The sequence below is a fragment of the Rhinatrema bivittatum genome, chromosome 10 (assembly GCF_901001135.1).
Source record: "Rhinatrema bivittatum chromosome 10, aRhiBiv1.1, whole genome shotgun sequence".
Classification (NCBI taxonomy): Eukaryota; Metazoa; Chordata; class Amphibia; order Gymnophiona; family Rhinatrematidae; genus Rhinatrema; species Rhinatrema bivittatum.
This window is the reverse complement of record NC_042624.1, coordinates 73567699-73591140: the sequence shown is the minus strand read 5'-3', so window position 1 is coordinate 73591140 and position 23442 is coordinate 73567699. Positions and strand designations below refer to the sequence as shown.

Genomic DNA, 23442 nt, shown 5'->3' with positions numbered 1-23442 from the left:
TTTACTGCCTCTCATAAAGAGGCGTGCTACAAGTTGCTATCTATTTAGAAAGTTATAGCTGGCTAATCCGCTAACGGCCCACAGTGGGTTATAATTGCCCCAAATAGCAAACATAAAACATTCCACCGACAAAGGGACATACCAACGTAAAAATACTAAAACCAGCTCCCTATCAGCAAGTGCGCTTCAGGCGTATCCAAGACACAATAAAAGCCTGACGATTCCCAAAGGCCTGCCGAAAATAAAAAGGTCTTAACCTGCTTCCAGAACCTCAGGATACTTTTTCTAGTATGGTTCTCGCTCTGCAGTTTATCTGAGCTAACAAGTCAGAATCCCTTACTGCATTCTTTACTTTTCCTCTTACGGCCCTGCTGCTTCATGTTACCAGGGTGCAGGGAACACTCACAGGCTCAGCCTCTTCACCATGCTCTTCCGGGGCTTCGGCGAGGTGGGACTGCTATCAACCGCTGCCTCTATTTCACAGGAGATGCTAAAGCTGCACAACACAGAAAACTCTAATTATGCTTTGTCTCTTTGGGACTGAGTTTTTTTTTGTCATATTTTCTTCCTCATCTCCTCCCCAGGATGAATGCTAGAGTGCTCCTGGCCCGCTGGCTGTTAGAGGCCTTCCTCTGAGCCCCCCCAGCAGTGCTCAAGTGCCGCCAGGCTTCACCCTCTCTCCTCCCTCCTCTGAGACACAAACCCATCACTTCTGTGGAAAAAAAAAAGCATTGCACAGGATGTAATGCGGCTCACCCATGCCATTGCAGACATATCTTGTACTCATTTAAAGCGATCAAGTTATAACCCATCATTTAGTATTACTGAGCTTTAAATGCAAATGTTCACTCCAGTATAAGGAGCTTTACTATAACTGGGTGCCAGTGGATAGGAATCCCTTTATCACAAATCTTGATTATAGGTAAACTTAGGTCTGTCTCCGCTCCCAAAGTTTTTGCTCTAGTCTCAGAGTCTGTCATTAGTGTCTTTATAGCAAACTGACTAGGTCTCCAGAATATTAATTAGGGAAAAGGGTCTCACTGTGCAATATATAAAATAGTAACACAGCAGATGACAACAGAAAAGGACAAACTGTCCCATCCAATCTGCTCAGTTGTCATCCTCTCTGTTTTCTACTAATTTAGGTAAGTTCATACTTCAACCAATACCAGCTCCCCACTATGTCTTTCAACCCTGCTCTTACCTCTGCCCTTTGTATCTGCCCCGGGCGTGTTTAAACTCTGTTAGAGAGTGCTGCCTTCCACCATCTCCGCTGGGAAGCTATTCCAGGCCTCGTCATCTCTGTTTGGTTCTTACAAGTACTACACGTAGTCTAACACCCAGACCCCAGCTCCTATCTCACCCACCAAGCTTTGTAATGCATCTGAATTAGGGTAATGGATACACCACGTTTTGGGTCTAATCCTTTCTTGGTAGATGGAGAGAAGTTATATGCACCCTCAAAGAGAGAAAGTAGGGGGGGAGGGGAATATGACTGAGACATTCAAATACCTCAGAAGGATAACTAATACACAAGTGCAAAGGAAATTCTGGAGCAAGGGATCCTAATATGTTTCAAAGCAGGCAGAGTCAGGAGTATAATGAGCATAGTGAGATGGTAGGTGGATGGCACAGCCTCACAAGGGAGGTGGTGGAAGGAAAAAAAGACAGCATGGGAGAGGCAGAGAGGATCCTCTGATGGGAGGGGAAATCGAGTGGTGTTGCATTAGGAATGGGCAGACAGGATCAGGGGTGGCCAAGTCCAGCCTGCAAGAGCCACACAGTCCTGGTTTTCAGGATAGCCACAATGAATATGCAAGCGATAGAGTGGAGGCAGTGCAAATCTCTCCTGCATATTCATTGTGGCTATCCTGAAAACCAGGCCTATCTGTGGCTCCCGAGGACTGGAGCTGGCCACCCCAGGATTAGATGGTGCATCAGGTCATTATCCTCTCACAGCATCACGGCCGAGCACTGAAACGGAGTCCGGTAATTTTTATTACAGCCCTCACCTCTGCTCCTCGGTTAAGTGCTGCTGGCGCTGGAACCATCTGATGAATTTTTGGTCCGATGTCATGCAATAGCTGTTGCAGGCAGACTGAAGAAGCTTAATCTGAGCAATCACTTCAAACTCCTGAAACAAAATAAATGGAAGTGAATGCTCTTTCCCCACACAAAAGGAAAAGATGGGGCTGCTCAGAAATAATTAACGTTCCTGTTATCGTGCGAGAGAGATGCGATCAAGCAGCCAGCTCACTGGGCAGAATCTTTCAAACGAGAGCTCGTGCTCTTCTTGCCGGAAGGTTATCGGCCCCATGTCTTACACCCCACAATCAAATCATTGGTTCTTATTAGCCAAAAGTCCTTTGGAATTCATGGGAGTTTATTACATTGGAGGTCGGGATTGAAAGGGCTTCTCCAGCTATAAGTCTGAGACTTGGCTGTCAAACCCCGAGTTTTTAATTATCTGTCACACTGAACCGGTACGTTTTTACCCGCATAAAACTTACCCAGATTGAAAAACAGAGGCAGCATAGGGGTGCTGCAGGGTGGGGCTTAAACCTAACCGGGCAGCACCAGTATTCAGCGCCATCTGGCTAAGTCTGGCCACGGTGGAGAGCAGGTCTGAAGTTACCTGCTAACTGGGGTTACTTTCCCACCGAGTATCCCAACCCAACTTCCTGCTGCCCACATCACTCAATATTGCCCTCTTTATAGCAAGTAATACTAAATCAGGAGTCTCAGGACCCATCAAGACGGTGACAGGGCCGGGCCCAGAGGAAGGATGCCCATCGCATGCTGCAGGAGCGCTCCTTGTGGCACAGACGCGACCCTGAGAGCCTTTGGTTGTTCAGTTGTTGCCTATGGGCACTCCAAAATTTGAAATCTGGCCCCGAAGAGCTTGCTGCGATCGTCCTGGGCGTGGTGCAGAGGTGAAACAGACGTGATTACGTGACAAGAATGAAGACCTGAGCACAGCAGATACTCCTAACTTAGAACTAATCTGTCGCGTTCTACTGATGTGAGATCAGCAGCCCGGAGCAGAGTGGTAACAAAACAGAAATCACTTACCCGCCTCCTTTTCTCAAAGTTGATCAAGCCGCCCTGTAAAATGCAAAAGAAAAGACTAAACTGCAAAGTGATACCAGCTGCATATTTTTTTTAAATTGCAGAACAGACCTGTTTATAATATGCAGGGCCATAGGTGGGGAATGTGGATGAGAGGGGCGTAGACTGGGCTGCGAACGATGGTGTGAGGGGCCTAAACCGTTACTGCCATCCACTTTGCAAAGAAAAGGAGGGCCCTGACCACTTCTTCAAGACAAGGAACTCCAACTGATGATAGTTTTAGGTCAGTAGCCAAACCGAAGGAGGGCTTTATTCGTTACTAACAGGGGGTCCAGTGACACCAGAGATACAGGTCATGTGCAGAACCAGAATACAAATAAGGGCTATAGCTAGACAAAAGCTGGAAGCCGCGCAGGGTCAAGAATCAAAAGACCTACACCTGAAGGGCTCAGGGACACATTAACGCCTGGAGTAATTTGGAGCAAGCAGCTATGCATTTATGATATCTAAATGCATAGCATAAGAGACAAAATCCAGAAAAACAACCATGGGGCCCATTTAGGAGAGAATGCTCCATATGTTCAGTACTGCGTGTTCAAGGGAACAGCTGCTATAGGGCTCAGGTCTGTGCTTATATTTCTAGATTCCTCCCGTCCCATACTGGAGTCAGAAAGGAGACAGAGAAGCAGAAGCTAAGTGTAGCGTGGGGGAAGGCAGATGAGGAAGAGCAGCTGTAGTGCACATATTCATTCTGCTCCCGTTACAGGCCTCCTCTTCCTACTGTCACCATTGCAAGGCTGCCACTGTCACCATGAGGCTGCCTCCGGCTGCAGGAAGGAGCAGGGTCAATGGCTGATGTAGCCTAGGGCGAGCAGACTGGCTCAGGTGAGTATCTCTCTCTCTGACCCCTACGCTCCCCTAATAGCATCTAGGAGTGTGTAGGAAGCCACAAAGTCAGGGGAAATGGAACGAGCTGGAGGAAAGCGTTAAGGTAATATAGTAACAGTAGGTGGTGGGAGATAAAGACCAATAAGCCTATTAGACGACCCAGTAATTCTAGTCTACATTGCCAAAGATATATCCCAGCTGTCAGCAAGCTTGACTGCTTGCAGAATATCTTTCCTTATCAATGCCAATTTTTGCCGTCATCCTCTTTGGTTCTCTGCCATTACATATTTAATCCAAAACTCAGTCTCCCTCCCACCATGTCTTACCACAAGCTTTTTAATAATCTAAGCAGCTAGCAAAACTTGTGAGGATGTTGCCTGAACATCTGGCTGCCTAGGTCTCGTGGGCTTGCTGGTTGGAACCTGGCCAGGACCAATCTGCCAACATTGATCTGGTTAGTTTCTGAGAAGCCGTAGTATGTTGGTTCCAGCCTGGCTATTTTGAAGTATGAAGTATCACTAGGTCGTCGTCCCTTGTTTTCTCCTTATTACCTTTCTGGACAATTCTGGCCATCAACTTGCCAGTATCAATTTGGCTGGTTCTGAGACCTGTGGGCTACCCCCTGATCTGCGGTGTCGCTAGGTCATGTTTACGTGCCCCTTGTTTACTGCTTATTACTTCTTTCCTCCTCTCAAGGAAGTCGTGAGCTGTTTGCAGTACCACCTACCATGGTCCTCTATGTGTGACCCAAGCTTACATGAGCTCTGCCACAGTACTGGTTTCCATCACCTCAGCTGGCAGTTTCTTCCAGGCATTTACCTCCCTCTCAGTGAAAAAGAATTTTCTCACATTTCCTCTGAACTTTCCTTCCACCAACTTCTCTTGTCCCTGAAATTCCTTTTCTATGGAAAATCTCACCTGTCTGTAGTTTCTTGACACCTGTCAAAAATCTTAATGTTTTGTTCATTACTCTTCCCCTCTCTCTTTCCTCTGATGAGTACATTTAGAATCTCTTAAGCCTTTCTTTGTAGAGTTTGTTTTGCAGGGACAGTATCATTTTAATATCTGTTCCCTAAATCAGTGTTTCTCAACCAGTGTGTTGCCAAGCACCGCAGGTGTGTCGCGCACATCCTGGTCTCCCACTGCTCTTCCCTCCTCCTCCTAAACCTAAGCGAGACTCACAGAATGCGTCAATGAACAATGCTGCCGTTCCTGCCCGGGCTATCAGCACATTCAAGCCCAGAGTGGAACGGCAGCAGTGTTTGTGGAAGCCGGCAACAGCAACATGGCCTTTTCTTCTTCCTCTCCCTGCGGCCCGAAAGAGGAAGTGATGTTTACCAGGCACGTGGGAAGAAGAAAGGGCCATGCTGCTACTGCTGCTGTCAAATTCATGTCCCAAGGCTCCCAAGATTCGCCCCCAGCCCCACAGTGGTAAGAAGGCAGCAATCAGCTGTTTGCCTGTGCTGCCTTGTGAGAGCAAGAGAATGGTCAAGGAGGTAACTGATGTGTGTGAGAGAAAGAGAGATTGGTCAGGGGGGTGACTGGTGTATGTGGGAGAGAGAGAGAGAGATTGGTCAGGAAGGTGACTGGTGTGTGTGTGAGAGAGAGATTGGTCAGGAAGGTGACTGGTGTGTGAGAGAGAGAGAGAGAGAGAGAGAGAGAGAGAGAGAGAGAGAGAGAGTGGACGGGGAGATGACTGGTGTGTGAGAGAAGATGAGGATAGAGCTTCAGCAGCCCTTGCTGCTTCTGGTGTGTGCTATTGGCCTGTAAGGAAAAGGATTAGGAGAGTTGCTGGAGAGGGTAAGTAAAGGTGGCTTTTTAAGTTTCTTTCTTCATTGATTGCCATTTTAATTATTGGGTATTATGTGATGTGTCTGCTGTTTAAAATACTTTATTGGTATTTAGAGAATTTTTATTAATTTTGTAAGTTTTTAATGATTGGATGTTATTCTATTTATCAGTTGTTTTGAAATATTTATTCTAGTTTTAGAATGTATAAATAGAAATTTGTACACAAAATGAACTGGAAACAGTAAGAAGCCAGACTGAGTATGTGCAGTACAACAATGGAAAAACAAAAACTAACTTGATGGTCACTTTATTCTGTATTTGGTGAGGGTCTGTCTGTGTTCTGCATGTGTGACCCAGGTAAGGATATTCTGCAAGCTTGTAGTTTGTGTAGGGATCTATAGCAGCTTGGCTAATAGGAGTGCCTGGTTAAATATTTGTATTGTTGCCTTTTCATAGGTAGGGTTGTTACTGTTTGAATGAGTTCCATAAAATAGGTGCAACTTTGTGCGGATTAATTTGTGTAATTATTGCAGATCCTGGAAGTCTGTTAGGTGCTATTTCTGTTTCCATTTCTCCAGTTTGTATTGCATGCAGACTGGCTTTTTTGGGTTTCCATTCCAGTTTCTGTCTCCATGTTTGTAATCTGCAGTCTTTCTGTACTTGGTGAAGATTGATTCTGTGTGTGTGACCGAGGTGAATTATTTTACTAGCATGTAGGCATTTGTATCAATCTTATGTGTTTGTTTTCTCAACAGGACATGCATGGGTGGTAAATTACTGACTTTTCATAAAGATGGCTATTGTGCTCGGTAGAAGAGAAAGTTTATGTTGCTGTTACTGAGATGACACCAAAAATATCTTTTTGTATGGTAAATTGAATGGGAAATGTCCTGCTCTGCACCCACTGTTCCTGTAGATACAAGAGTATGTGTTTACATTAAGCCCCATGACGATCATTGTGTCATGCATGTGAGAACCATCTGTCAGATGTGTCCCGACAGAAAAAAGGTTGAGAACCACTGCTCTAAATTGTTCCCATCCTCTCAATATCCTTACAAGAGTCCGGTTTCCAAAAGTGTGCAGAATACTCAAGGTAGAGTTTCACTAGTGACCGACACAGGAGCAATATTACATGCGTAATCTTGATGATGATACTACTATTTATACCACCTAGGAGTGATGGGACATGTAAGGGCTACATAAAATGGACAAATGGGCAGGCTAGATGGGCCATATGGACTTTTTCTGCTGTCTTGTTTCAATGTTTCAAGTATATTGTTAACTCTTTCTAGCCACCTGATGTCATCAGAGATGACGACTCCTAGATCTCGTTCCTGTTTGATAGTTTCCAGTTCATGTCCTTCTATATGATCTGTAGCCAATAGATTTTTGCTTCCCAAATGCAGGATTCTACACTGCAGCTCATTTTTCAAACCTTTTACCATTCTTCCAGTTTTTTTCAAGTCGTCTTTCATTTTTTGCATCCCCTTTGGCATGTCTAGATTGGGACTAGGAAGAGAGGCAGAGAAAATTGGAGGGTCAGGGGACAAGAGACAAAGGGTTGGAAGGCTGAATGCCGGGTGGGGGGGGAGAGAGAAGGGTGAACACTAATGTCGTCCACCCACCCACCACCTCTGATGTCTCATTATTGCACAGTTTCTACCACCACCCAAAGAGGACAAGAAAACTTTTCTTGTAGGTCTTTACTGATGAGTAAGGAATGTGCAAAAGCAAAGTAAAGAGAGGTCTAACCATATCCAGAAATAACAGACGTATAATAACTGCACAGAACATCTTCTGAGCATCAATGCTACAGTCAAGTATTTGCCTTGAGCTACCAATGACAAGGCGCAAGCTAAATACACAATAAAATACATAAACGTACCTCAATACAGTCAGGAAGAGCTGCATCAAGCATGGTTAGGTCAGTTAAGAAAGTGCCAAGATAAGGTACAGTGCCCTGCATGACTCCCTGCAATCAATCACAACAAATCTTGGATTAAAACCATGATAGACTTTGGTAGAAGAAAGACAAATATCCTCCTATTATCAGAAAGGCCCAGCCAGGCTGGTTTCAGCACTACAGTTATTGAAATGTTCTGTGCTTGAACTATGATCTGATTACTTGTAAAATATTCAAGAGGCCTCATCTGTTATTGCTCACTTAGTATCTGATTCACGGAGGATTTTTCCCATAGACACAAAATGGGAGAAAAGCCTTAATGAATCTGTCCCTAAGATTTCATCTTTGCCAGTTAGGGTGAGGACAACATTACGTAATAGTTGAGGCAGGAATTAAAAGGATGAAGGTGATGACTGTCATCCTGGACTCTGAGAGCCAACCAAGTATTTATTTCCATATCTTTCAACTCTTTTCAACATCAATGTACCTTTGAATAGCTACACTTTCCTACATCTTTAGGAACTTTCTTCCTGTAAGTCATCTGAAGATTGGGATTGATTATTGCTGAGTCTCAAGCTTCTTTTGTCTTTGGCCTCTTGAACTTATCCTGGCTATCCCTGGATGTCCGGTGGTCAGGGAATCGTGGGCCCACGCTAGTATATATTTGAAGATCACCAATCCACAGGTCCACACATTTCTTCAGATTAATCAGGAATGAACGAGTACCAATAGCAACAATCACAAGTGGAGGACACTCTTTCAGAACAGTTCAGCAGACTCTGAACTAAAGTTTATTGGATACCACAGAAGAAACACAACCATTATGAGCTATTGTTGGAAGTTAATTTCCTCAAACTCTATTTCTTTTTTTGCTATCCAATAAAATCTGTTTCAATACATGCAAACATTGGCCTAAGAGAGGATTTTCTGCTTGGAAGTACCATGGCTTCCTGTATTTTGAATCTTAGAGAACCCATTTTGGCTCAGATACTTTAGACCCAAAGGCCCAGTCATTAAGACATGAAAGAAACTATCTTTTTTTTTAGCAATTATTTGATTTTATGGTTTGTTTGTTTTTAATTGTGATCCACACTGGATGGTATTGTATGGAGAACGCAGAATATAAAATTTTAGATAGATAAATTACGGGATCTATGGAAAAGCAGTGGAAATATCAAGACATAGCATTACATATTTATTATCGGTATCAAACCCTGAATGATATTATCAACGGTAGATAGGGTTTCCTAAAACAAAATTGTTGACTATCAAAAATGGAAAATTCTTCCAGAAAATTAATTGGTATAATACTAGAGACTTCATTTTTGATAAGAAAGATTAGTTTGGGTGATAGCTAGCCAATATAGAAGGGACCAAGATGATGTTTTCAGCAAAGGGCGTACAGAGGCCAATATTAAGCATAACGCATAAAGCCTTTTCGAGGGATACGTTCACTAAGGCAGAAATAAATGGGCTGATCTGTTCTCATCACTTTTAAAAGAGCTGTAGAACATGGATTAAGAGGGCAAGAAGCAGAATTCAACTTGTTAATGATATGAGCAACTTTTTTAGTTTATATGGCTGAAAAGCTGACCTATCTTATCGTAACAGGTGATACTACACAAAAAGGTTAGAAATTTCAGATGTGGACAGATTATAAATATCCCTGAATTTTTTTTTTTAGAGAAAAAGTCAGCAAATTGCAATTACCAGGATTTAGACTCAAACTAGTAATGTCATTTGCATGAGAACTTGAGCTCTTGAATGATTTAACAGTATAGAACAGCTCGTGAGTGTTATTAATGTATGCAATGCATTAATTCTTGATGCAAAAAACTTTTTTTTTTACGTTATTGACCTTAGGTCTACAGGAATCTAAGACAAATTAATAAGGGGCTAAATTATCATTACATGGATATCTGTTCCATCTATGCTTGAGCCTTCTCAGTTTCCTTTTTGCTTCTTTTTATGTATTGAACCAGGGAACAAAATGTAAATGGCGCACATGAACAGTCTTGAAAGGTGGCAGCTGATCATAAACATCCTAGAGCACAGGGTTCCATATTTAAGTCAGACCCTGAACATTTTTTTGAGTCAGGAACTGTCAAAAGGGGTGGAAGCAATATTTTTTCTAAACTAGTCAGTACACATGTATCCTTATCTGGTTACAACTCCTGGACCTATTATCCGTTTCTTATTTAAAACAGGAGTCTTAAAACTCCAGCGTTAGCAGTCTGTGATTTGACCAGGGGTAAATTTCCACAGAGACTCTAGGTTGTTCAAAAGGAATAAGTGAAGGATTACAAAATATCCACCCCTCTTTACTAAATGAGGTTGGGATATGAAAGAATAACCAGGAGGACACAATTGATTAAGTAAGACATTAACACCAAGTCTTGGTAACACACATGTGATCTGGATGCTTCTCAGATAAAATATCAAAATTCACAGGCACCGTTTTTTATATATATTGCCTGTATACAGTGCTAAACCACTCTCTATTTATTTATTTTAAATTTGTATACAGCATATCAGATTTTCTATGCAGTTACCAAGAAAATATTCATAAAAACATAAATACATAAAATGATAAAAGAAACATATTTAAAAATACACTAAAAAACAAGACATAAAACATTAAAAGTATATATATCACTTGTGCAAATAACTGGAAGTCCAAATCACCAAGCAGCACTTTTCCCAGCATCTGGTCTTTCATGATGGCTCAGTTCATAGACACAGTAATGAGTTGGGCCAGATGTGGGACCTAGTAGAATTGAAATGGCAGCTTTATCACAGGGCTGCCATTTTAAGGCTACTACCTCAATCCCACATCAACATTTACTTTGTAAATAATGAAGAAGATATGGATTCCAGTTCACATCCCAAAGCAGAAGTGGACCCCTGGCCTGAAAGTAGTCACATGCCTACTCTTTGCAGCATTCTACTTACTATAATTCAGACATTTATGCAAACCTGCACACACAAAAAAGACATATGCATCTCCAGTTCATGTTTCTGAGATATTCCAAAGTACAAATGTCTACCAAGAGTACTCAATTTACAAACCATGGCAAATGAATAATACTCATCTTGAAATTACCATTACCTTAACACTTCTCCTTTTTACTGAGAGCAGCCATGTTGGTAGTGTCATAGGTGACATCAGCCATACACTGCCTGGATCAATCAGACAGCACTGGAGAAATTACTATTTGCCTGATAAATTTCCTTTCCTCTAAGGAAAGCAGGCCAGTCCACACCAGTGGGTTATGTACTCCTACCAACAGATGGAGACAGAGTAAAACTGACTCACTGATGACACTGACATATAGCCCTACCCCAGCATTAGCCTGCCAGTATCTCTAAAAAAGCCAAACTGATTATACTTGAATAAGACTATTAACTGTCAACCACTCATGCTCCCAACCAACCAGGAAACAATGAGCTCAGCAAAGAAGTTTACATTTTAGGGGCTGGTTCTTTCACTTACCAATCCTTCAAACGAATCAAAAGAAATAACACTATGCATTGTCCGCATATAAAGGGCAAACTAAAAGCAAGTAGGCAGCCCAGGGTTGGTTGTGGATTGGTGTGCCTTCCTTAGAGGAAAGGAAATTATCAGGCAAGTAGTAATTTTTCCTTCTTCTGCACTCAGTCAGGCCAATCCCCTCTTAGTGGGTTGATTCACCTCTACTAGACACCCCTACAGAAAAGCCTGCAAGCCCTTGAAAAATTCCACCCAGGAGGAGAATGGATCCATAGGCCCAAACATGGCACTTTCCAACCCCTCCCCTGGGGATGTCTCTGCCATTGATAACAAGGGAGGAGGGGAACTGTCCACTGTGTTGCCTCCTGCACCACTCCCCTCTGGATCCACTATAGGCCAAGGGGAGATCCTAAAGTCTGCAAAATCTATAGTAGGAAATTCTCCTTGAGCGTCTTAAACAGTGCTGACACAGGTGCAGAGAGAGTGATGGCTGAATCGCCCTTATATGGCAAGACGTACAAATAGCAAGGCGTTTATACTTTTTTGTCTCCAGGGCCACTATTCTTCCTTAACTCGGCTTTACGCAAACTGCTATGCGCACACTAACTGTGCCAGAGTGTACACGCTCTGCAAATACACGCTCAAATCTAGGCCTACCATGTGCCTGCTGACTGAACCGAGCTGCCTCCATTCTTCACTAACACCACAGAGAAGTGAGAGGGAAAAGGGAAACGCTGAGGATAAGAGAGACTCTGTAAGGAGAAAGAAGAAGCTTAAACTTCCCTCCTAACTCTTTTTTACTTGAGCTCAGCCCTTCCTGGTTGAGAGCACAATCAGGTCTCCAGCTGCGGGAGGAGAGGGTACAAGCTTTGACTGTCGAGCACTCCCTCGTCCACTTTTTTTTTTTTTTGTTAGACTTTCAGACATGAAGCACCCAACTGAAGGACAGACCAACAGGTTTCTCCTCAGGAGTTCAAGCTCTGTGTTCATTTCTTCTCCTAATTCTCTTGCTCTGTTTTGTTTTTTGCTTTTCTTTTTCCACTACAAGCAAGCTCCACAAGAGAACTGCATATCCACCATCTGCTGGAGATGGAGAATACTCACAGGCTGATGTCAGGGCAGGACTGTAGGTCAGTGTCATCAGCGAGTCAGTTTTACTCCATCTCCATCTGCTGGTAGGAGTGCATAACCCACTGGTGTGGTTTGGCCTGCCAGAGTGCAGAGGAAATGAATAATGTCACAGATGGTACTTTTGAAGATCTGACTGCTCCTAGGCTATAGAGGAGCTGCTGAAATTGTTTAGAGGACCACAGGTCGTAAGAGAAATGTTTGTTTTTGCAAGGCACAAACTGCACTTCTGAAGATGCTCAGGGCAGAATAAGTGACACCGGAAATCTTTTTTTTACAAGTCATGTGAAAGTCTTCATTTCCTATGTTATATTTACTGTGGAATTATTTTATACAAATAATTATTTAGAACAAACTCAAACAACACAACTGAAGTAATTCCTCTTCATTATTTTTTGTGGAAATCAAATTCTGCTATAAAGCCTGTATCAGAAAGGGATTGTCAGCTTCTCACACACTAGATATAAAGAAGGAGCAATGAATTGCATTCTTATATTATAGCCTATGAGGTAAATTCTGAAAAATGGCTCAAGGCTTCATTTAGCACCCTAAATTTAGGTAGAGTTTCAGCCAAATTTATGCACCTAAGTTTTCAGCTAGAAATTCACCTAAATATAGGCCTGCAGTTCATTTGTTTAGACTTAGGGACCTAAGTTAGATGCCTTGTGCTAAGGCCCTGTCTTTACCCCATAGCTGCTCACTTTTTAGGCACGTAGTGGATTTTAAGTGCTCAGCCCTAGGCTGTTTCCTAAAAGTTCAAAGGTAAGACTCTTGAACTCCTTGAAAATTGTCCTGTATAGAGTGAAGCATTACACCCCTGGATAAAATACTGAGAAATGTAATAAGGAAAAAAGGTGCTGGGCCACACCATATCTTTCTGCAGCTGAAGTCGCTTCTGTGACCTTTTCTGATTCTCCTTCACACTGCTGTCCAAGTTTGCAAACTTTGATGTTCCCTCCTTTAAGAGAAGATGACAAAGACAATTAATTACATGGTTGGGTACCCACGTGATATCCCAGTCCTCACAGTTACAACAGAACATGCATTGACGCAACTGGGAAATCGTGGTCATGTGAACTACAATAAACCAAGCTGTTTATTCGAGCATTGAAGTGACATCAGCTGTACTCTTTTGAGGTGCTTTTCATGCCCAAACAAAAACATTTATTAGGATTGCTGTGACTGATTGCCTATGGCCAATGTATATGGGCAGTTCTTGCTGAGGAGATTTTATTTTGGGAAACTCTCACGACCATGAGGCTAAAATGATACTTTGGACCAAGTGCCCATGAGGAATTTTTGTCAGGTCCAGTTTTCCCCCAGACATACTATGTGGTACACTGCCAGCATACATATTACCAGCCAGCTTCTGTAAGCCATCTGCAGAGTGAGGGGGAGGAAACAGCGCTCAGTCATATGGATGAATTTATTTATTTATTTAACAGTTTTATATACCGAAGTTCTGGTAACAAAGTTACTAATCACTTCGGTTTACATTACAACAATAGATTGACAGTATTTAGAATAATGCCTTACAATGAACAGGATAAATAGAACTTGGAGAAAATAAAAATAATAACTTAAGGGTAATTATATACAAAGTAGTGGACCTTCCTGGAGATCAAAGCTTAGGTATTAAGTTGGAAGGATGAATGAAGTTAGACTTCCAGCCCAAGCAAGCAGCTCTGGGTAGCAATATGGCACTAGTGCTTACTTCATCTTAGAGTGCTCACTCATACTACAGGCACAAACCTAGGGCTGCCTAGGTCTCATCTACTTTAGCTCAATGAACTCCTGATGCCACCTAGAGTTGGGCTCAGATAATGAACGGAAACTTAGTTCCCCCTTCAAAGGAGAACTAAGAAAAACATCGAACTAAAGAAAAATCAAACCGAAACCAGGAATGACAAATGTTGTAAATCAAAGGAAAGGTCATGCACAGGGAAACTTAAATGTTTAAGGAGAAAACAATCTGGATGGGCGGGGGTGAGCAGAGCACAGTCTTTAGTAGAGATGTGAATCGGAACCAGAATCGGTTCGGATTTCAGTTCCGATTCACATCTCTAGTCTTTAGTACCCACTGACTGGCAGAGGCATCGCTGCACAGTGTTCTGCTGGGGGGTGGAAGTGCACCATTACCCTTGGACAGTGGAGTCCTGGGCTGGGCATCTCCCTGCTCTGGATGAGGTGGCGACTGTATACAAATCATGAAAACAGACGCTTTACACACAGGAGCAAAGCACCATATATGTATTATGATCTCTGCGCTAGTTTCATTTGCTTTCGTTATTCTGCTCTGCAGTCTCTGTTTTCGTATACTTAATAACACAGAAAAAAAATTTACCATTGAGCAGTCCAACTGCCAAGTGTACCAGTTCAAGTAAAGAGAGTTTAGGCCATTCCTGGATTTCTGACAACTCCTTCAAGATACATTCTGGTACCTGGTGGCACCGATTTCAAATGGTAGAAACAGGGTCTGCAGATATCATAGTGCAACTGGATGAAAGTTCAAAAGCCAGGACTGGTCCAGGTTTTCCCTTTTGAACTGAGTCACCTGACAGCTCCAGAGCAGAGTCACAGTTAAAGCCAGAAACTCAACCAGTGCAATCCCAAAAGGTTATAGTTTTAAAAAGTCAAGATAAAAGCTAGAAAAGTTGTAGCTGATGTAGCCTAACTGAATGTTTGTGGCCAGTTTTAAGAGTCAAATTCCTTTCAGCAGGTCAGTGTGGGAAGGCTGGTTTCAGGAGTATTAGGTTAGACCAATAAAAATGGGCCTCTCAATTTATTTTTTCCTAATTAATTAGACGAGTTGCATTTTGTAAGTCATGTATAACTTCAGTCATGGTTTGGAACTACAATGAATTTCTCAGTTGTCATAAGCCATGTCCCTACGTGTCAAGTACTGCATATGTAATCGCATTTTTAAATTGAGGGGACTTTGGAGTCCATTCAGTTGCGTTTTGTAAGTCAGTGTACAAGGACGCAGGCCTGGTTACTACCAGTTTCATCTCCGTTTTAAACAAGAAGACAGACTCATTCATTATGAAGCTTGTGGCACTGTGGCAGAAGCATAAGACTTTCAAAATGCCAAGAAAGACAAGCAGGGGTTAATCAGTTCTGACTTCTATCAGATTACTGGATGTGTCAAAGGTTTCAGTTGTCAGAATCTGACTGAGCTTTAATTCTGTGACCTCACTGGAGCTGGCACCACTTCAGACCACAAATTAGAACGTATCAACACAGAGTAATGCTCTGTCCTTTCATATCCTGCACACTACGGGCCCACGGTTTCCCACACACACCCAGATCGTCAGGCTCATCACCTGGGGGCTTACGCTTTTTCCCACACAACTGGGCTATTTTAAAGCGATGCTGGGTAACAGCGGTATCCATGACAACGTCGTCTCTTTTCTTCGAAGACTCGCTCTTGATTTGGCTTGGGGCTGGCTTGGCAACCAGCACATCCCACTCAATTGGGGTAGGTAGGATTTGAGATTTGCTCTGCTGATACCAAGGTAACTACTAGACTGCACGTCAAAAGTGGGGGTAGGGAAAATATTTAAAACAGCTAAGCGCCAACCAAAATTTTTAGGAGCCAGGAAAATGTATTGTTTTTTGTTTGCTTTTTTTTTTTTTTTTTTTAATGGCATCCTCTTTTTCTTCTCTCTTTTAGATTTCCCAGCCTCTCTCTCCTACTCCCACAGCATCATGTTCTCCCTGCAGCCTGACCAGGGCCATGGCACAGCGGTCAGCTCCCCTCCCTGTGGCTCAGCCGGGGCCATGCCCATGCTGCAGCACCCCTGCTCATCTACCCACCACCAAGCTGGGGCCATGCAGAAGCAGCAGCAGCATCCTGTATTCCCTCTCGGCAGCCTCCTGCTCCCCTTCCTGTGGCATCCCCCTCATTTTGGCGCCAAGAGTGGAGCTAAAGTCCACCAGACAAACCAGCCCTGGGTTTTACAGCGCCTCAGTATGAAAGTCTGGTTTGACAAGTTGGAAAATAAATTAAAAATCCGGGACCGATGCACTCGCTCCTTCTGACCTTGAGCCAGGTGCGCACTCTAAATTCAGTATTCACCAAAGATTACCCAGGACTTCAACTTCTACTCAGGCTGCCCTCTACCCCACTCCGCAAGTGTGCTAGCCACCCAAGGGAAGGAAGATACTTGAAAAATAATCTTTTTGTACTTCACTGCAGAAGAGTCCACATGTTGCCCAACCCAAAAGTCCTTGCTGGGAAGGAAACGGGATTCCCACACCCTTTCCCTCGGGTTAAGTCAGCATTTCAGACTCAGCAATAATCCAAGCCCTAACTTCTCCGAGAACAATGCAATTTTGCTCACAGAAAAGAGACTTTCATGCTTGCCCTTCCCATGTACAACAGCCAGTCGGTTTTAAACCAGCCTAATCAGGACCAAAATACGAACTGCGTGCCCTGAGGCATCCACCGTTAACAGCGCTCCTCCCACTGCCGGGCTGCTCCTCGTACCTTCATCAGAATCTCCCGACTCGTCAGATGGTTATTTTGGTCTGAGAAGATGTCAGAGAGCTCTTCAAACATTAAAAATCGATCCCTGCAATGCACAGGAAACAAAAACAAAAAGGAGGCACAGAGGTAAATAAGATCCTCACTGGGCAGACATCGGACAATACTGAAGCTTAGCAAGAAGCAACCAAGCGTCGGTGGATCCCAGATTACAGACCTTTCTCAGTCCCTGCAGAAATGCTTTATCGTTTTTCCGTTGGAAAGGAAATAGTAGAACTAGGGAGTCACAAAATGAAAATCCAGGGAGGAAGGCTCAAAACCAATATATTTTTTCACAGAGAGGGTGGTGGATGCCTGGAATGCCCTTCCGGAAGAGGTGGGGAGGAGGAAAACAGTAAACGAATTCAAAGGGGCACGGGATTCCTAAAGGCTGAGTTGCATGTGACCGCATTATGCCCACCATTTGGTCAGTAATGAAGTGTATTTACGCCATGTAGCATGTAACTATTCTAATGTGGTGTGTGTGGGTAACCCAGACCTCGTACCACAGCAGAGATTACAGAGAAACAAACACCGGGTGGATGAAAGCCCTGGACTGTGAAGCAAAGATGCAGCTTCTATCACTTTCTCATTGTCTGAGCAAGTCACATAATCTCTCTGATTCTGACTTAAGGGAAAGTCAGAATCAGAGAGATTATGTGACTTGCTCAGACAATGAGAAAGTGATAGAAGCTGCATCTTTGCTTCACAGTCCAGGGCTTTCATCCACCCGGTGTTTGTTTCTCTGTAATCTCTGCTGTGGTACGAGGTCTGGTCTCAGGCATCTCAGATGCCTGAGACCAGATCTAAACAGTCCCTTGTGCTGGGCTTCGTTAATCCTGGGCTTCCCAAACCTGTCCTGTGATCCCCTACAGCCAATCAAGTTACAGGCTATCCACCATGAATATGCATGAGGTAAATCTGTCTAGATGGGAGACCCACTATTTGCAAAACGAACTCCTGCATATTCACAGGGGCTATCCTGAAAACCCGACTAGATGTAAGGTCACCAGAACAGGTTTTTCCTAACTGCCACGTTTGTGCAAGGTGTGGGTGTGTGAAAGAGTTTCAACTGTAATTTCCCCCATGGAGGGGGCAGCATTTTTCACCCCTCTGGCATTTGCAAAATGCTTCCAACAACCCTTCCTGCAAACACATAACTATACTCTTCGTTCTGGAATTTAAATGGACCTGAAGGATTCATCCCCCAACCTAAGCTTGACTTTGATGGCCAAGATGCCTGAGACCAGATCTAAACAGTCCAATTCAGAAGCGACAACCACCGGAGAGCTTTAATCTGTAGCAGTGCTCGCTGCTCTGGCTCAAGATTCTCAGGACAGGTTGATCCACTCCTGGTTTTACCTCATCACATGCTGAGACTTAGTGTTCTGATTTTCCTAAGGAATGCATTAGTCAGTCAAAACTACAAGTCCCTGTATGCAATGGGGTAAACTCCAGGCTGGATCAACCTGTCCTGAAAATCTGGAGTCAGTTGGCCACCCTGCCCTCTACACTTGTTACCTCCAGTAAACCTCATGGAAGGGAATGCTCACCAGTAAGGGAGTCTTCTCATTGTCAAGATATCTTCTAAACCCACAGCATCAGTTAAAAATCTATACACAGAGATAGAGCCAAACATAACACCTGCATGCTTGGTATTGTGATATACAACAACATTCTTCATCTTGGTTTGTTCCCTTCAGAAATACATCTGTGCTGCATACTGATGTTAGACTGTAGCCTGTCATGATGCTTTAGAAGTGTCTATAGTTTCATTCATATCTGTTTAATTTAAGGTAGATTATATGGGACATTATAAAATGTCAATAAACAGAACTGAGAACAATTTACATTTCTAAGATTTCAATTGCCCACTTCAAATGGAAAGCAAAATCTGTAAGTCTTCTCCAATCTCTGGAAGAAGAGCTGTTCATTCCATGCTCTAGAACAAGGTCAACTATCCATTGTGGGGCTCCTGAAGAAGAGCCCTACATCCCTGGCTCTAGAACAAGGTCAACTATCCATTGTGGGGCTCCTGAAGAATAGCCCTGCATCCCTGGCTCTAGAACAAGGTCAACTATCCATTGTGGGGCTCCTGAAGAAGAGCCCTGCATCCCTGTGCTCTGGAACAAGTTCAACTATCCATTTTGGGGCTTTAGAATGAGGTCAGTTGATCATTGGAGACTTCTAGAATATCAGGGAAGATTTGACATCTGAATGGCAGATGAAATATAATGTGGATTAGTGCAAGGTGTTGCATATAGCGAAAAAATAACCCATGCTATAGTTACATGATGTTAAGCTCCATAACTGTCTACAATCTATCACTAGTCTCCTCAACAGTTTAAATTTGGTCCTCAATGCTAACAAGACTGAACTCCTTCTCATTTCCGCCAACCAAGACAACATCCAATCACAGACCCATCATAACCATGCCCTCACTCATACTCAGGTTAGAGACCTGGGGGTAATACTCGATAACCGTCTTAACCTAAAGAGTATGATTAACACTATCACCAAAGACTGCTTCTTCAGACTACAGGTATTAAAAAGACTCAAACCTCTCTTATATTTCCACGACTTTAGGACAGTTCTTCAATCCTTGATATTTGCCAAAATAGACTACTGCAGCGCTCTCCTCACAGGTCTACCCAGCTCAACCATTAAGCCACTTCAGATGATACAAAATGCTGCTGCCAGAATCCTAACAAGCACCAAGCGGAGTGATCATATTACACCCATCCTCCGAAATCTACACTGGTTACCAATCAACCACAGAGTCCTTCACAAATCTTTATCATTAATACATAAATCCATCTACGATCTCCTTTATCTCGACCTTGAAATTCCATTAAAACTCCATACTTCTAATAGGCCAATGAGAGAAATATCCAAAGGAACACTACAAGCCCCTCCAACCAAAGCCACGCGACTCATTGCATCCAGGGACCGAGCATTTTCAACAGCAGCCCCAGCTATCTGGAACAACCTCCCTGCTGAACTCAGGTTGGAACCTTGCCTGCTAACTTTTAAAAAAAAACTCAAAACGTGGTTGTTCCGCCTAGCCTTCCCAGAACCCTGGGATACACATTAGACTTTATCTACTCACGAACAATTATACGAACAATTATACCTCCCCTCATCTGATTCCTGGACAGCATGGATACCAACTCTAACATGTGGACTAATTCTATTCTGAACTATCTCTAGTCCGGAATTTGTTATTTCTCTTTTCTTTACTTAACTTTATCTCTTTTCTTCCAGCTACCTAAGCTTCCAAGTTCACGGTCCTCGTTTAATGTAACTTTGTCTCTTCCTTTACCTAATTATTTTTATCCCTGTTCGATGTAAACCGTCCTGATATGGTATTTAACCATGAAGGTCGGTATAGAAAAATGTTAAATAAATAAATATTAGGAATTACCACCCAGGAAAAAGATCTGGGCATCATAGTTGATATTATATTGAAATCGTTGGCTCAGTGTGCTGTGGCAATTAAAAAAGCAAACAGAAAGTTAGAAATTATTAGAAAGGGAATGGCAAATAAAACAAAGGATATCATAATACCTCCGTATCACTCCATAGAATACTGTGTGCAATTTTGGTTGCCGCATCTCAAAAAAGATATAGCTACACTAGAGAAGGTACAGAGAAGGGCGACCAAAATAATAAAGGACATGGAACGGCTCCACGATGAGGAAAGGTTAAAGAGGTTAGGGCTCTTCAGCTTGGAGAAGAGACGGCTGAAGAGGGATATGATAGAGGTCTACAAAATCATGAAATGTCTTGAAAGGGTAAATGTGAAACAATCACGAAATGAAAATCCAGGGAGGAAGACTCAGAACCAACATAAAGAAATATTTTTTCATAGAGAGGGTGGTGGATGCCTGGAATGCCCTTCCAGAAGAGGTGGTAAGGATAAAAATAGTAAATAAATTCAAAAGGGCATGGGATAAACACTATGGATCCCTAAAGGCTTGAGGATAATAATGAAGAACAAGGTACATGGTGGTAATCTGCCTTAAGCAGCAGTTAGTACCCTTAACCAGAAAGCTTGGAGGATTACTACCCTTAACCAATTAGCCGTGATAATTTTGACACAACTGCAACATCACTCTCCACTTTGATGGCAGAGTGGTGAAAACGCTGAGCCCGGTACTGCTATGCTGATATTGAGGATAAAGCTTCTACAGCCAAGTTCAAAAGCAAAGAATGTTCAAGCAGCATTGTCTAAATTATCAGGAAGCCTGCTCACCATGCAAAAATGTTGCAGTAATTTTGTTATGGGTTTGACATATGCTTTCTTTTCCTTGTAAGTATTACTATTCTAAACATAAGGCATGGGAGGGTAACCTGCATGGAACGGCAGTTACTGCTCTTGGTGGACACTTGGAGGTAACCTGCAGTTGCTACCATGGGAAGCTTGCTGGGCAAACTGGATGGACCATTTGGTCTTTTTTTTGTCAACAATACTATGTTATTTACTCTTTCGGATAATACAAGAACTAGGAAGAACTCCATGAAGTTAACAAATAGTACATTTAAAACAAACTGCAGAAAGTTTCTTCTTAAATAAAAACAGAAGTGAATCTGGGCTCCCTTCTACCCCAACCCCCCTTACCCCCACTCTCCCAACACACCCCCTCCCCAAGCCCAAACCAGAAGGTAATAGAGTCACCCCGCTTCCGGTGTCCTGCATGACTCTGTCAGAACAACACTGGACGTCGGGAGCGTGGTAAGATTCTACTGCCTCCTGACTCAGGGGTTTTTGGGAGGGGGCCAGGAGCCACCTGCTTTCATTTAAATATCTGTGTGGTGGGGGTACAGGATTGGGAGTGGGGGCCTGGGACAGAAGCTTTCACCTTAACATCAGAGGGCTGGAGGGGGAGAGGAGAGGATCGGGGGCACCACACATTTGACTTTTCTCTTTTGGCCAGAAAGACAGCGAGATCCTGTGGAGGGCTATCAGGCCCCGTCCCTGCGGTACCTTTGAGACCGGCATCAGGGGTGGGGATCCCACGAAAAAGGCAGTATTGAGTAAGTCGGCAAACTGCAAAAGTTACCCAGATAACTTTTCATGGGTAATTTCAGGCGAGTATATTCAGCGGAAGATAAACACCACTGAATATCCAGTTCCAATTATCTGGGTAACTTTCCTGCTCCCTGGCTTGCTCAGTAGGGACCATAAGCGACAGCAACGAACTACGAAGCTGACGTTAATTTCTTTGTCCGCCCCCAAAACAGCACGAGAAACCATATCCTTCCCCCGTTTTCTCGGACTTACTTGGCAACAGCAGCCCACGACCTCTTTAAGCGATAGATGGAGTTTGACTGCAGCGCCGAGACGATAGCCCTCAGAGAGGAGAAATTCTTCAATATCCTGCATTCCTGAACCAGGAGAGATTAAACAGAAGAAGAAAAGTTGGAAATGTAGATGTATGGAGAATCTGGTTTCCTGTTGCAACAGGATCACAGCTGTTGTGAATTCTTATCCCTCGACAGGCAGCTGGGAAAATAGAGAGTCCAACAAAAGGTGCCCTTTTCCAATTACCAAGTCCTGCTGTGCTCTAATGCTTGCATCTTGGGGGGAGGTTCTCTCATATTCATCTTTTATTTTATGATGTGGCTTTCTGGCTGTCAGCTCTCCGAGAGTGGAGGTGTATTTTCAGGCTGGGGCCTGAGAAAGTGCATTTCGGATTTTGCGTATTTAGATTTAGGATCCCCGTGTGACAGCTGAAGGGGGGGTGGGGTCTCCTCAGTATCTTTGCCTCAAACTGTTTCACTCATGAAATTCCCCAAGTCCAAGTCCTTAACATCTTACTTCCTTCCCCCGTTTCCTGGAGTCAGCAAGACTGGGCACCGATGTGGAAGTCATTATTCAGCACTTCTGCGCGCTGTTCGGATTTGACACTGCTAATTTACAGGCCTAGGACTTGCCATGATAACATTTCCTGAGCAGTTGTATTCCACTGCCTCAGTGGCAGTGAAATATTTGGTAGCATTATCAGCGCTCTCTGTTAGCCATCAGAAACCACCTCATAATGCCAGATGTATGGCTCTGCCAGGGGCACAGGCTTCCTCTAACAGAACTGATTTCAATAGATCAGCAGGTGGTGTTTTAAAATATGTTGTTTCTAAAAGGTTCGGCCTCTTCTAACGTTCTCCCTAAGTTCCCCCGTCTTATTTTCCTTTTAAGGGTAAAGAGATCATATGAGGAGGGACCAACATCAGCATTTAGCCTTCTGTCTTGTCCCATGCAGGTGAGATAGAGGATTTGGAGTGACAGGTGCTCTCAGACGGCCCTATTAGTTTTTCCCTCATTATCATTCTAAAGCACAATCCTTTCCGACACCAAGAGACATTTTTCAATGTCTGCATGTTGCACTTCAGGCGTTGGTGCTATCTTTAGGCAGGAACGAGACATGGTGTGGTAACGAAAGGCAGAACTTTTCATGTTTATATATAGAGAGGGGAGGCAGGGGCCCTAGATTGCCTCCCCCCCCCTCTCTCTTCCCACCTAGCTTGCTGTCCACCACTCTGATCCCTCCCTTGCTCAACTCAGCTTCTCTATACTCCATACTAGCCTGACTCCTTTCTTATTCTCTCTTCCACTGTCAGCTTTTTTCCTTGTCTAATCTCTTTCCTAAT

The 23442-nt window shown here is 43.4% G+C and overlaps 1 protein-coding gene across 3 annotated transcripts in view; it reads right to left on the bottom strand.

Annotated features, from left to right (window-relative positions):
* Positions 1 to 23442, bottom strand: part of RGL1 (ral guanine nucleotide dissociation stimulator like 1) — a 127720-nt gene that overhangs the window by 20949 nt on the left and 83329 nt on the right. For 2 of the 3 annotated variants that reach the window (XM_029617526.1, XM_029617524.1), the window contains 7 exons: positions 22079 to 22182; positions 16759 to 16843; positions 13138 to 13227; positions 7634 to 7720; positions 3073 to 3105; positions 2013 to 2134; positions 407 to 496 (listed from right to left, as the gene is read on the bottom strand). In XM_029617526.1, coding sequence (XP_029473386.1) covers positions 407 to 496; positions 2013 to 2134; positions 3073 to 3105; positions 7634 to 7720; positions 13138 to 13227; positions 16759 to 16843; positions 22079 to 22182 — 611 coding nt within the window. The remainder of the gene's footprint in view (positions 1 to 406; positions 497 to 2012; positions 2135 to 3072; positions 3106 to 7633; positions 7721 to 13137; positions 13228 to 16758; positions 16844 to 22078; positions 22183 to 23442) is intronic. The other variant, XM_029617525.1, reaches the window with a different exon arrangement.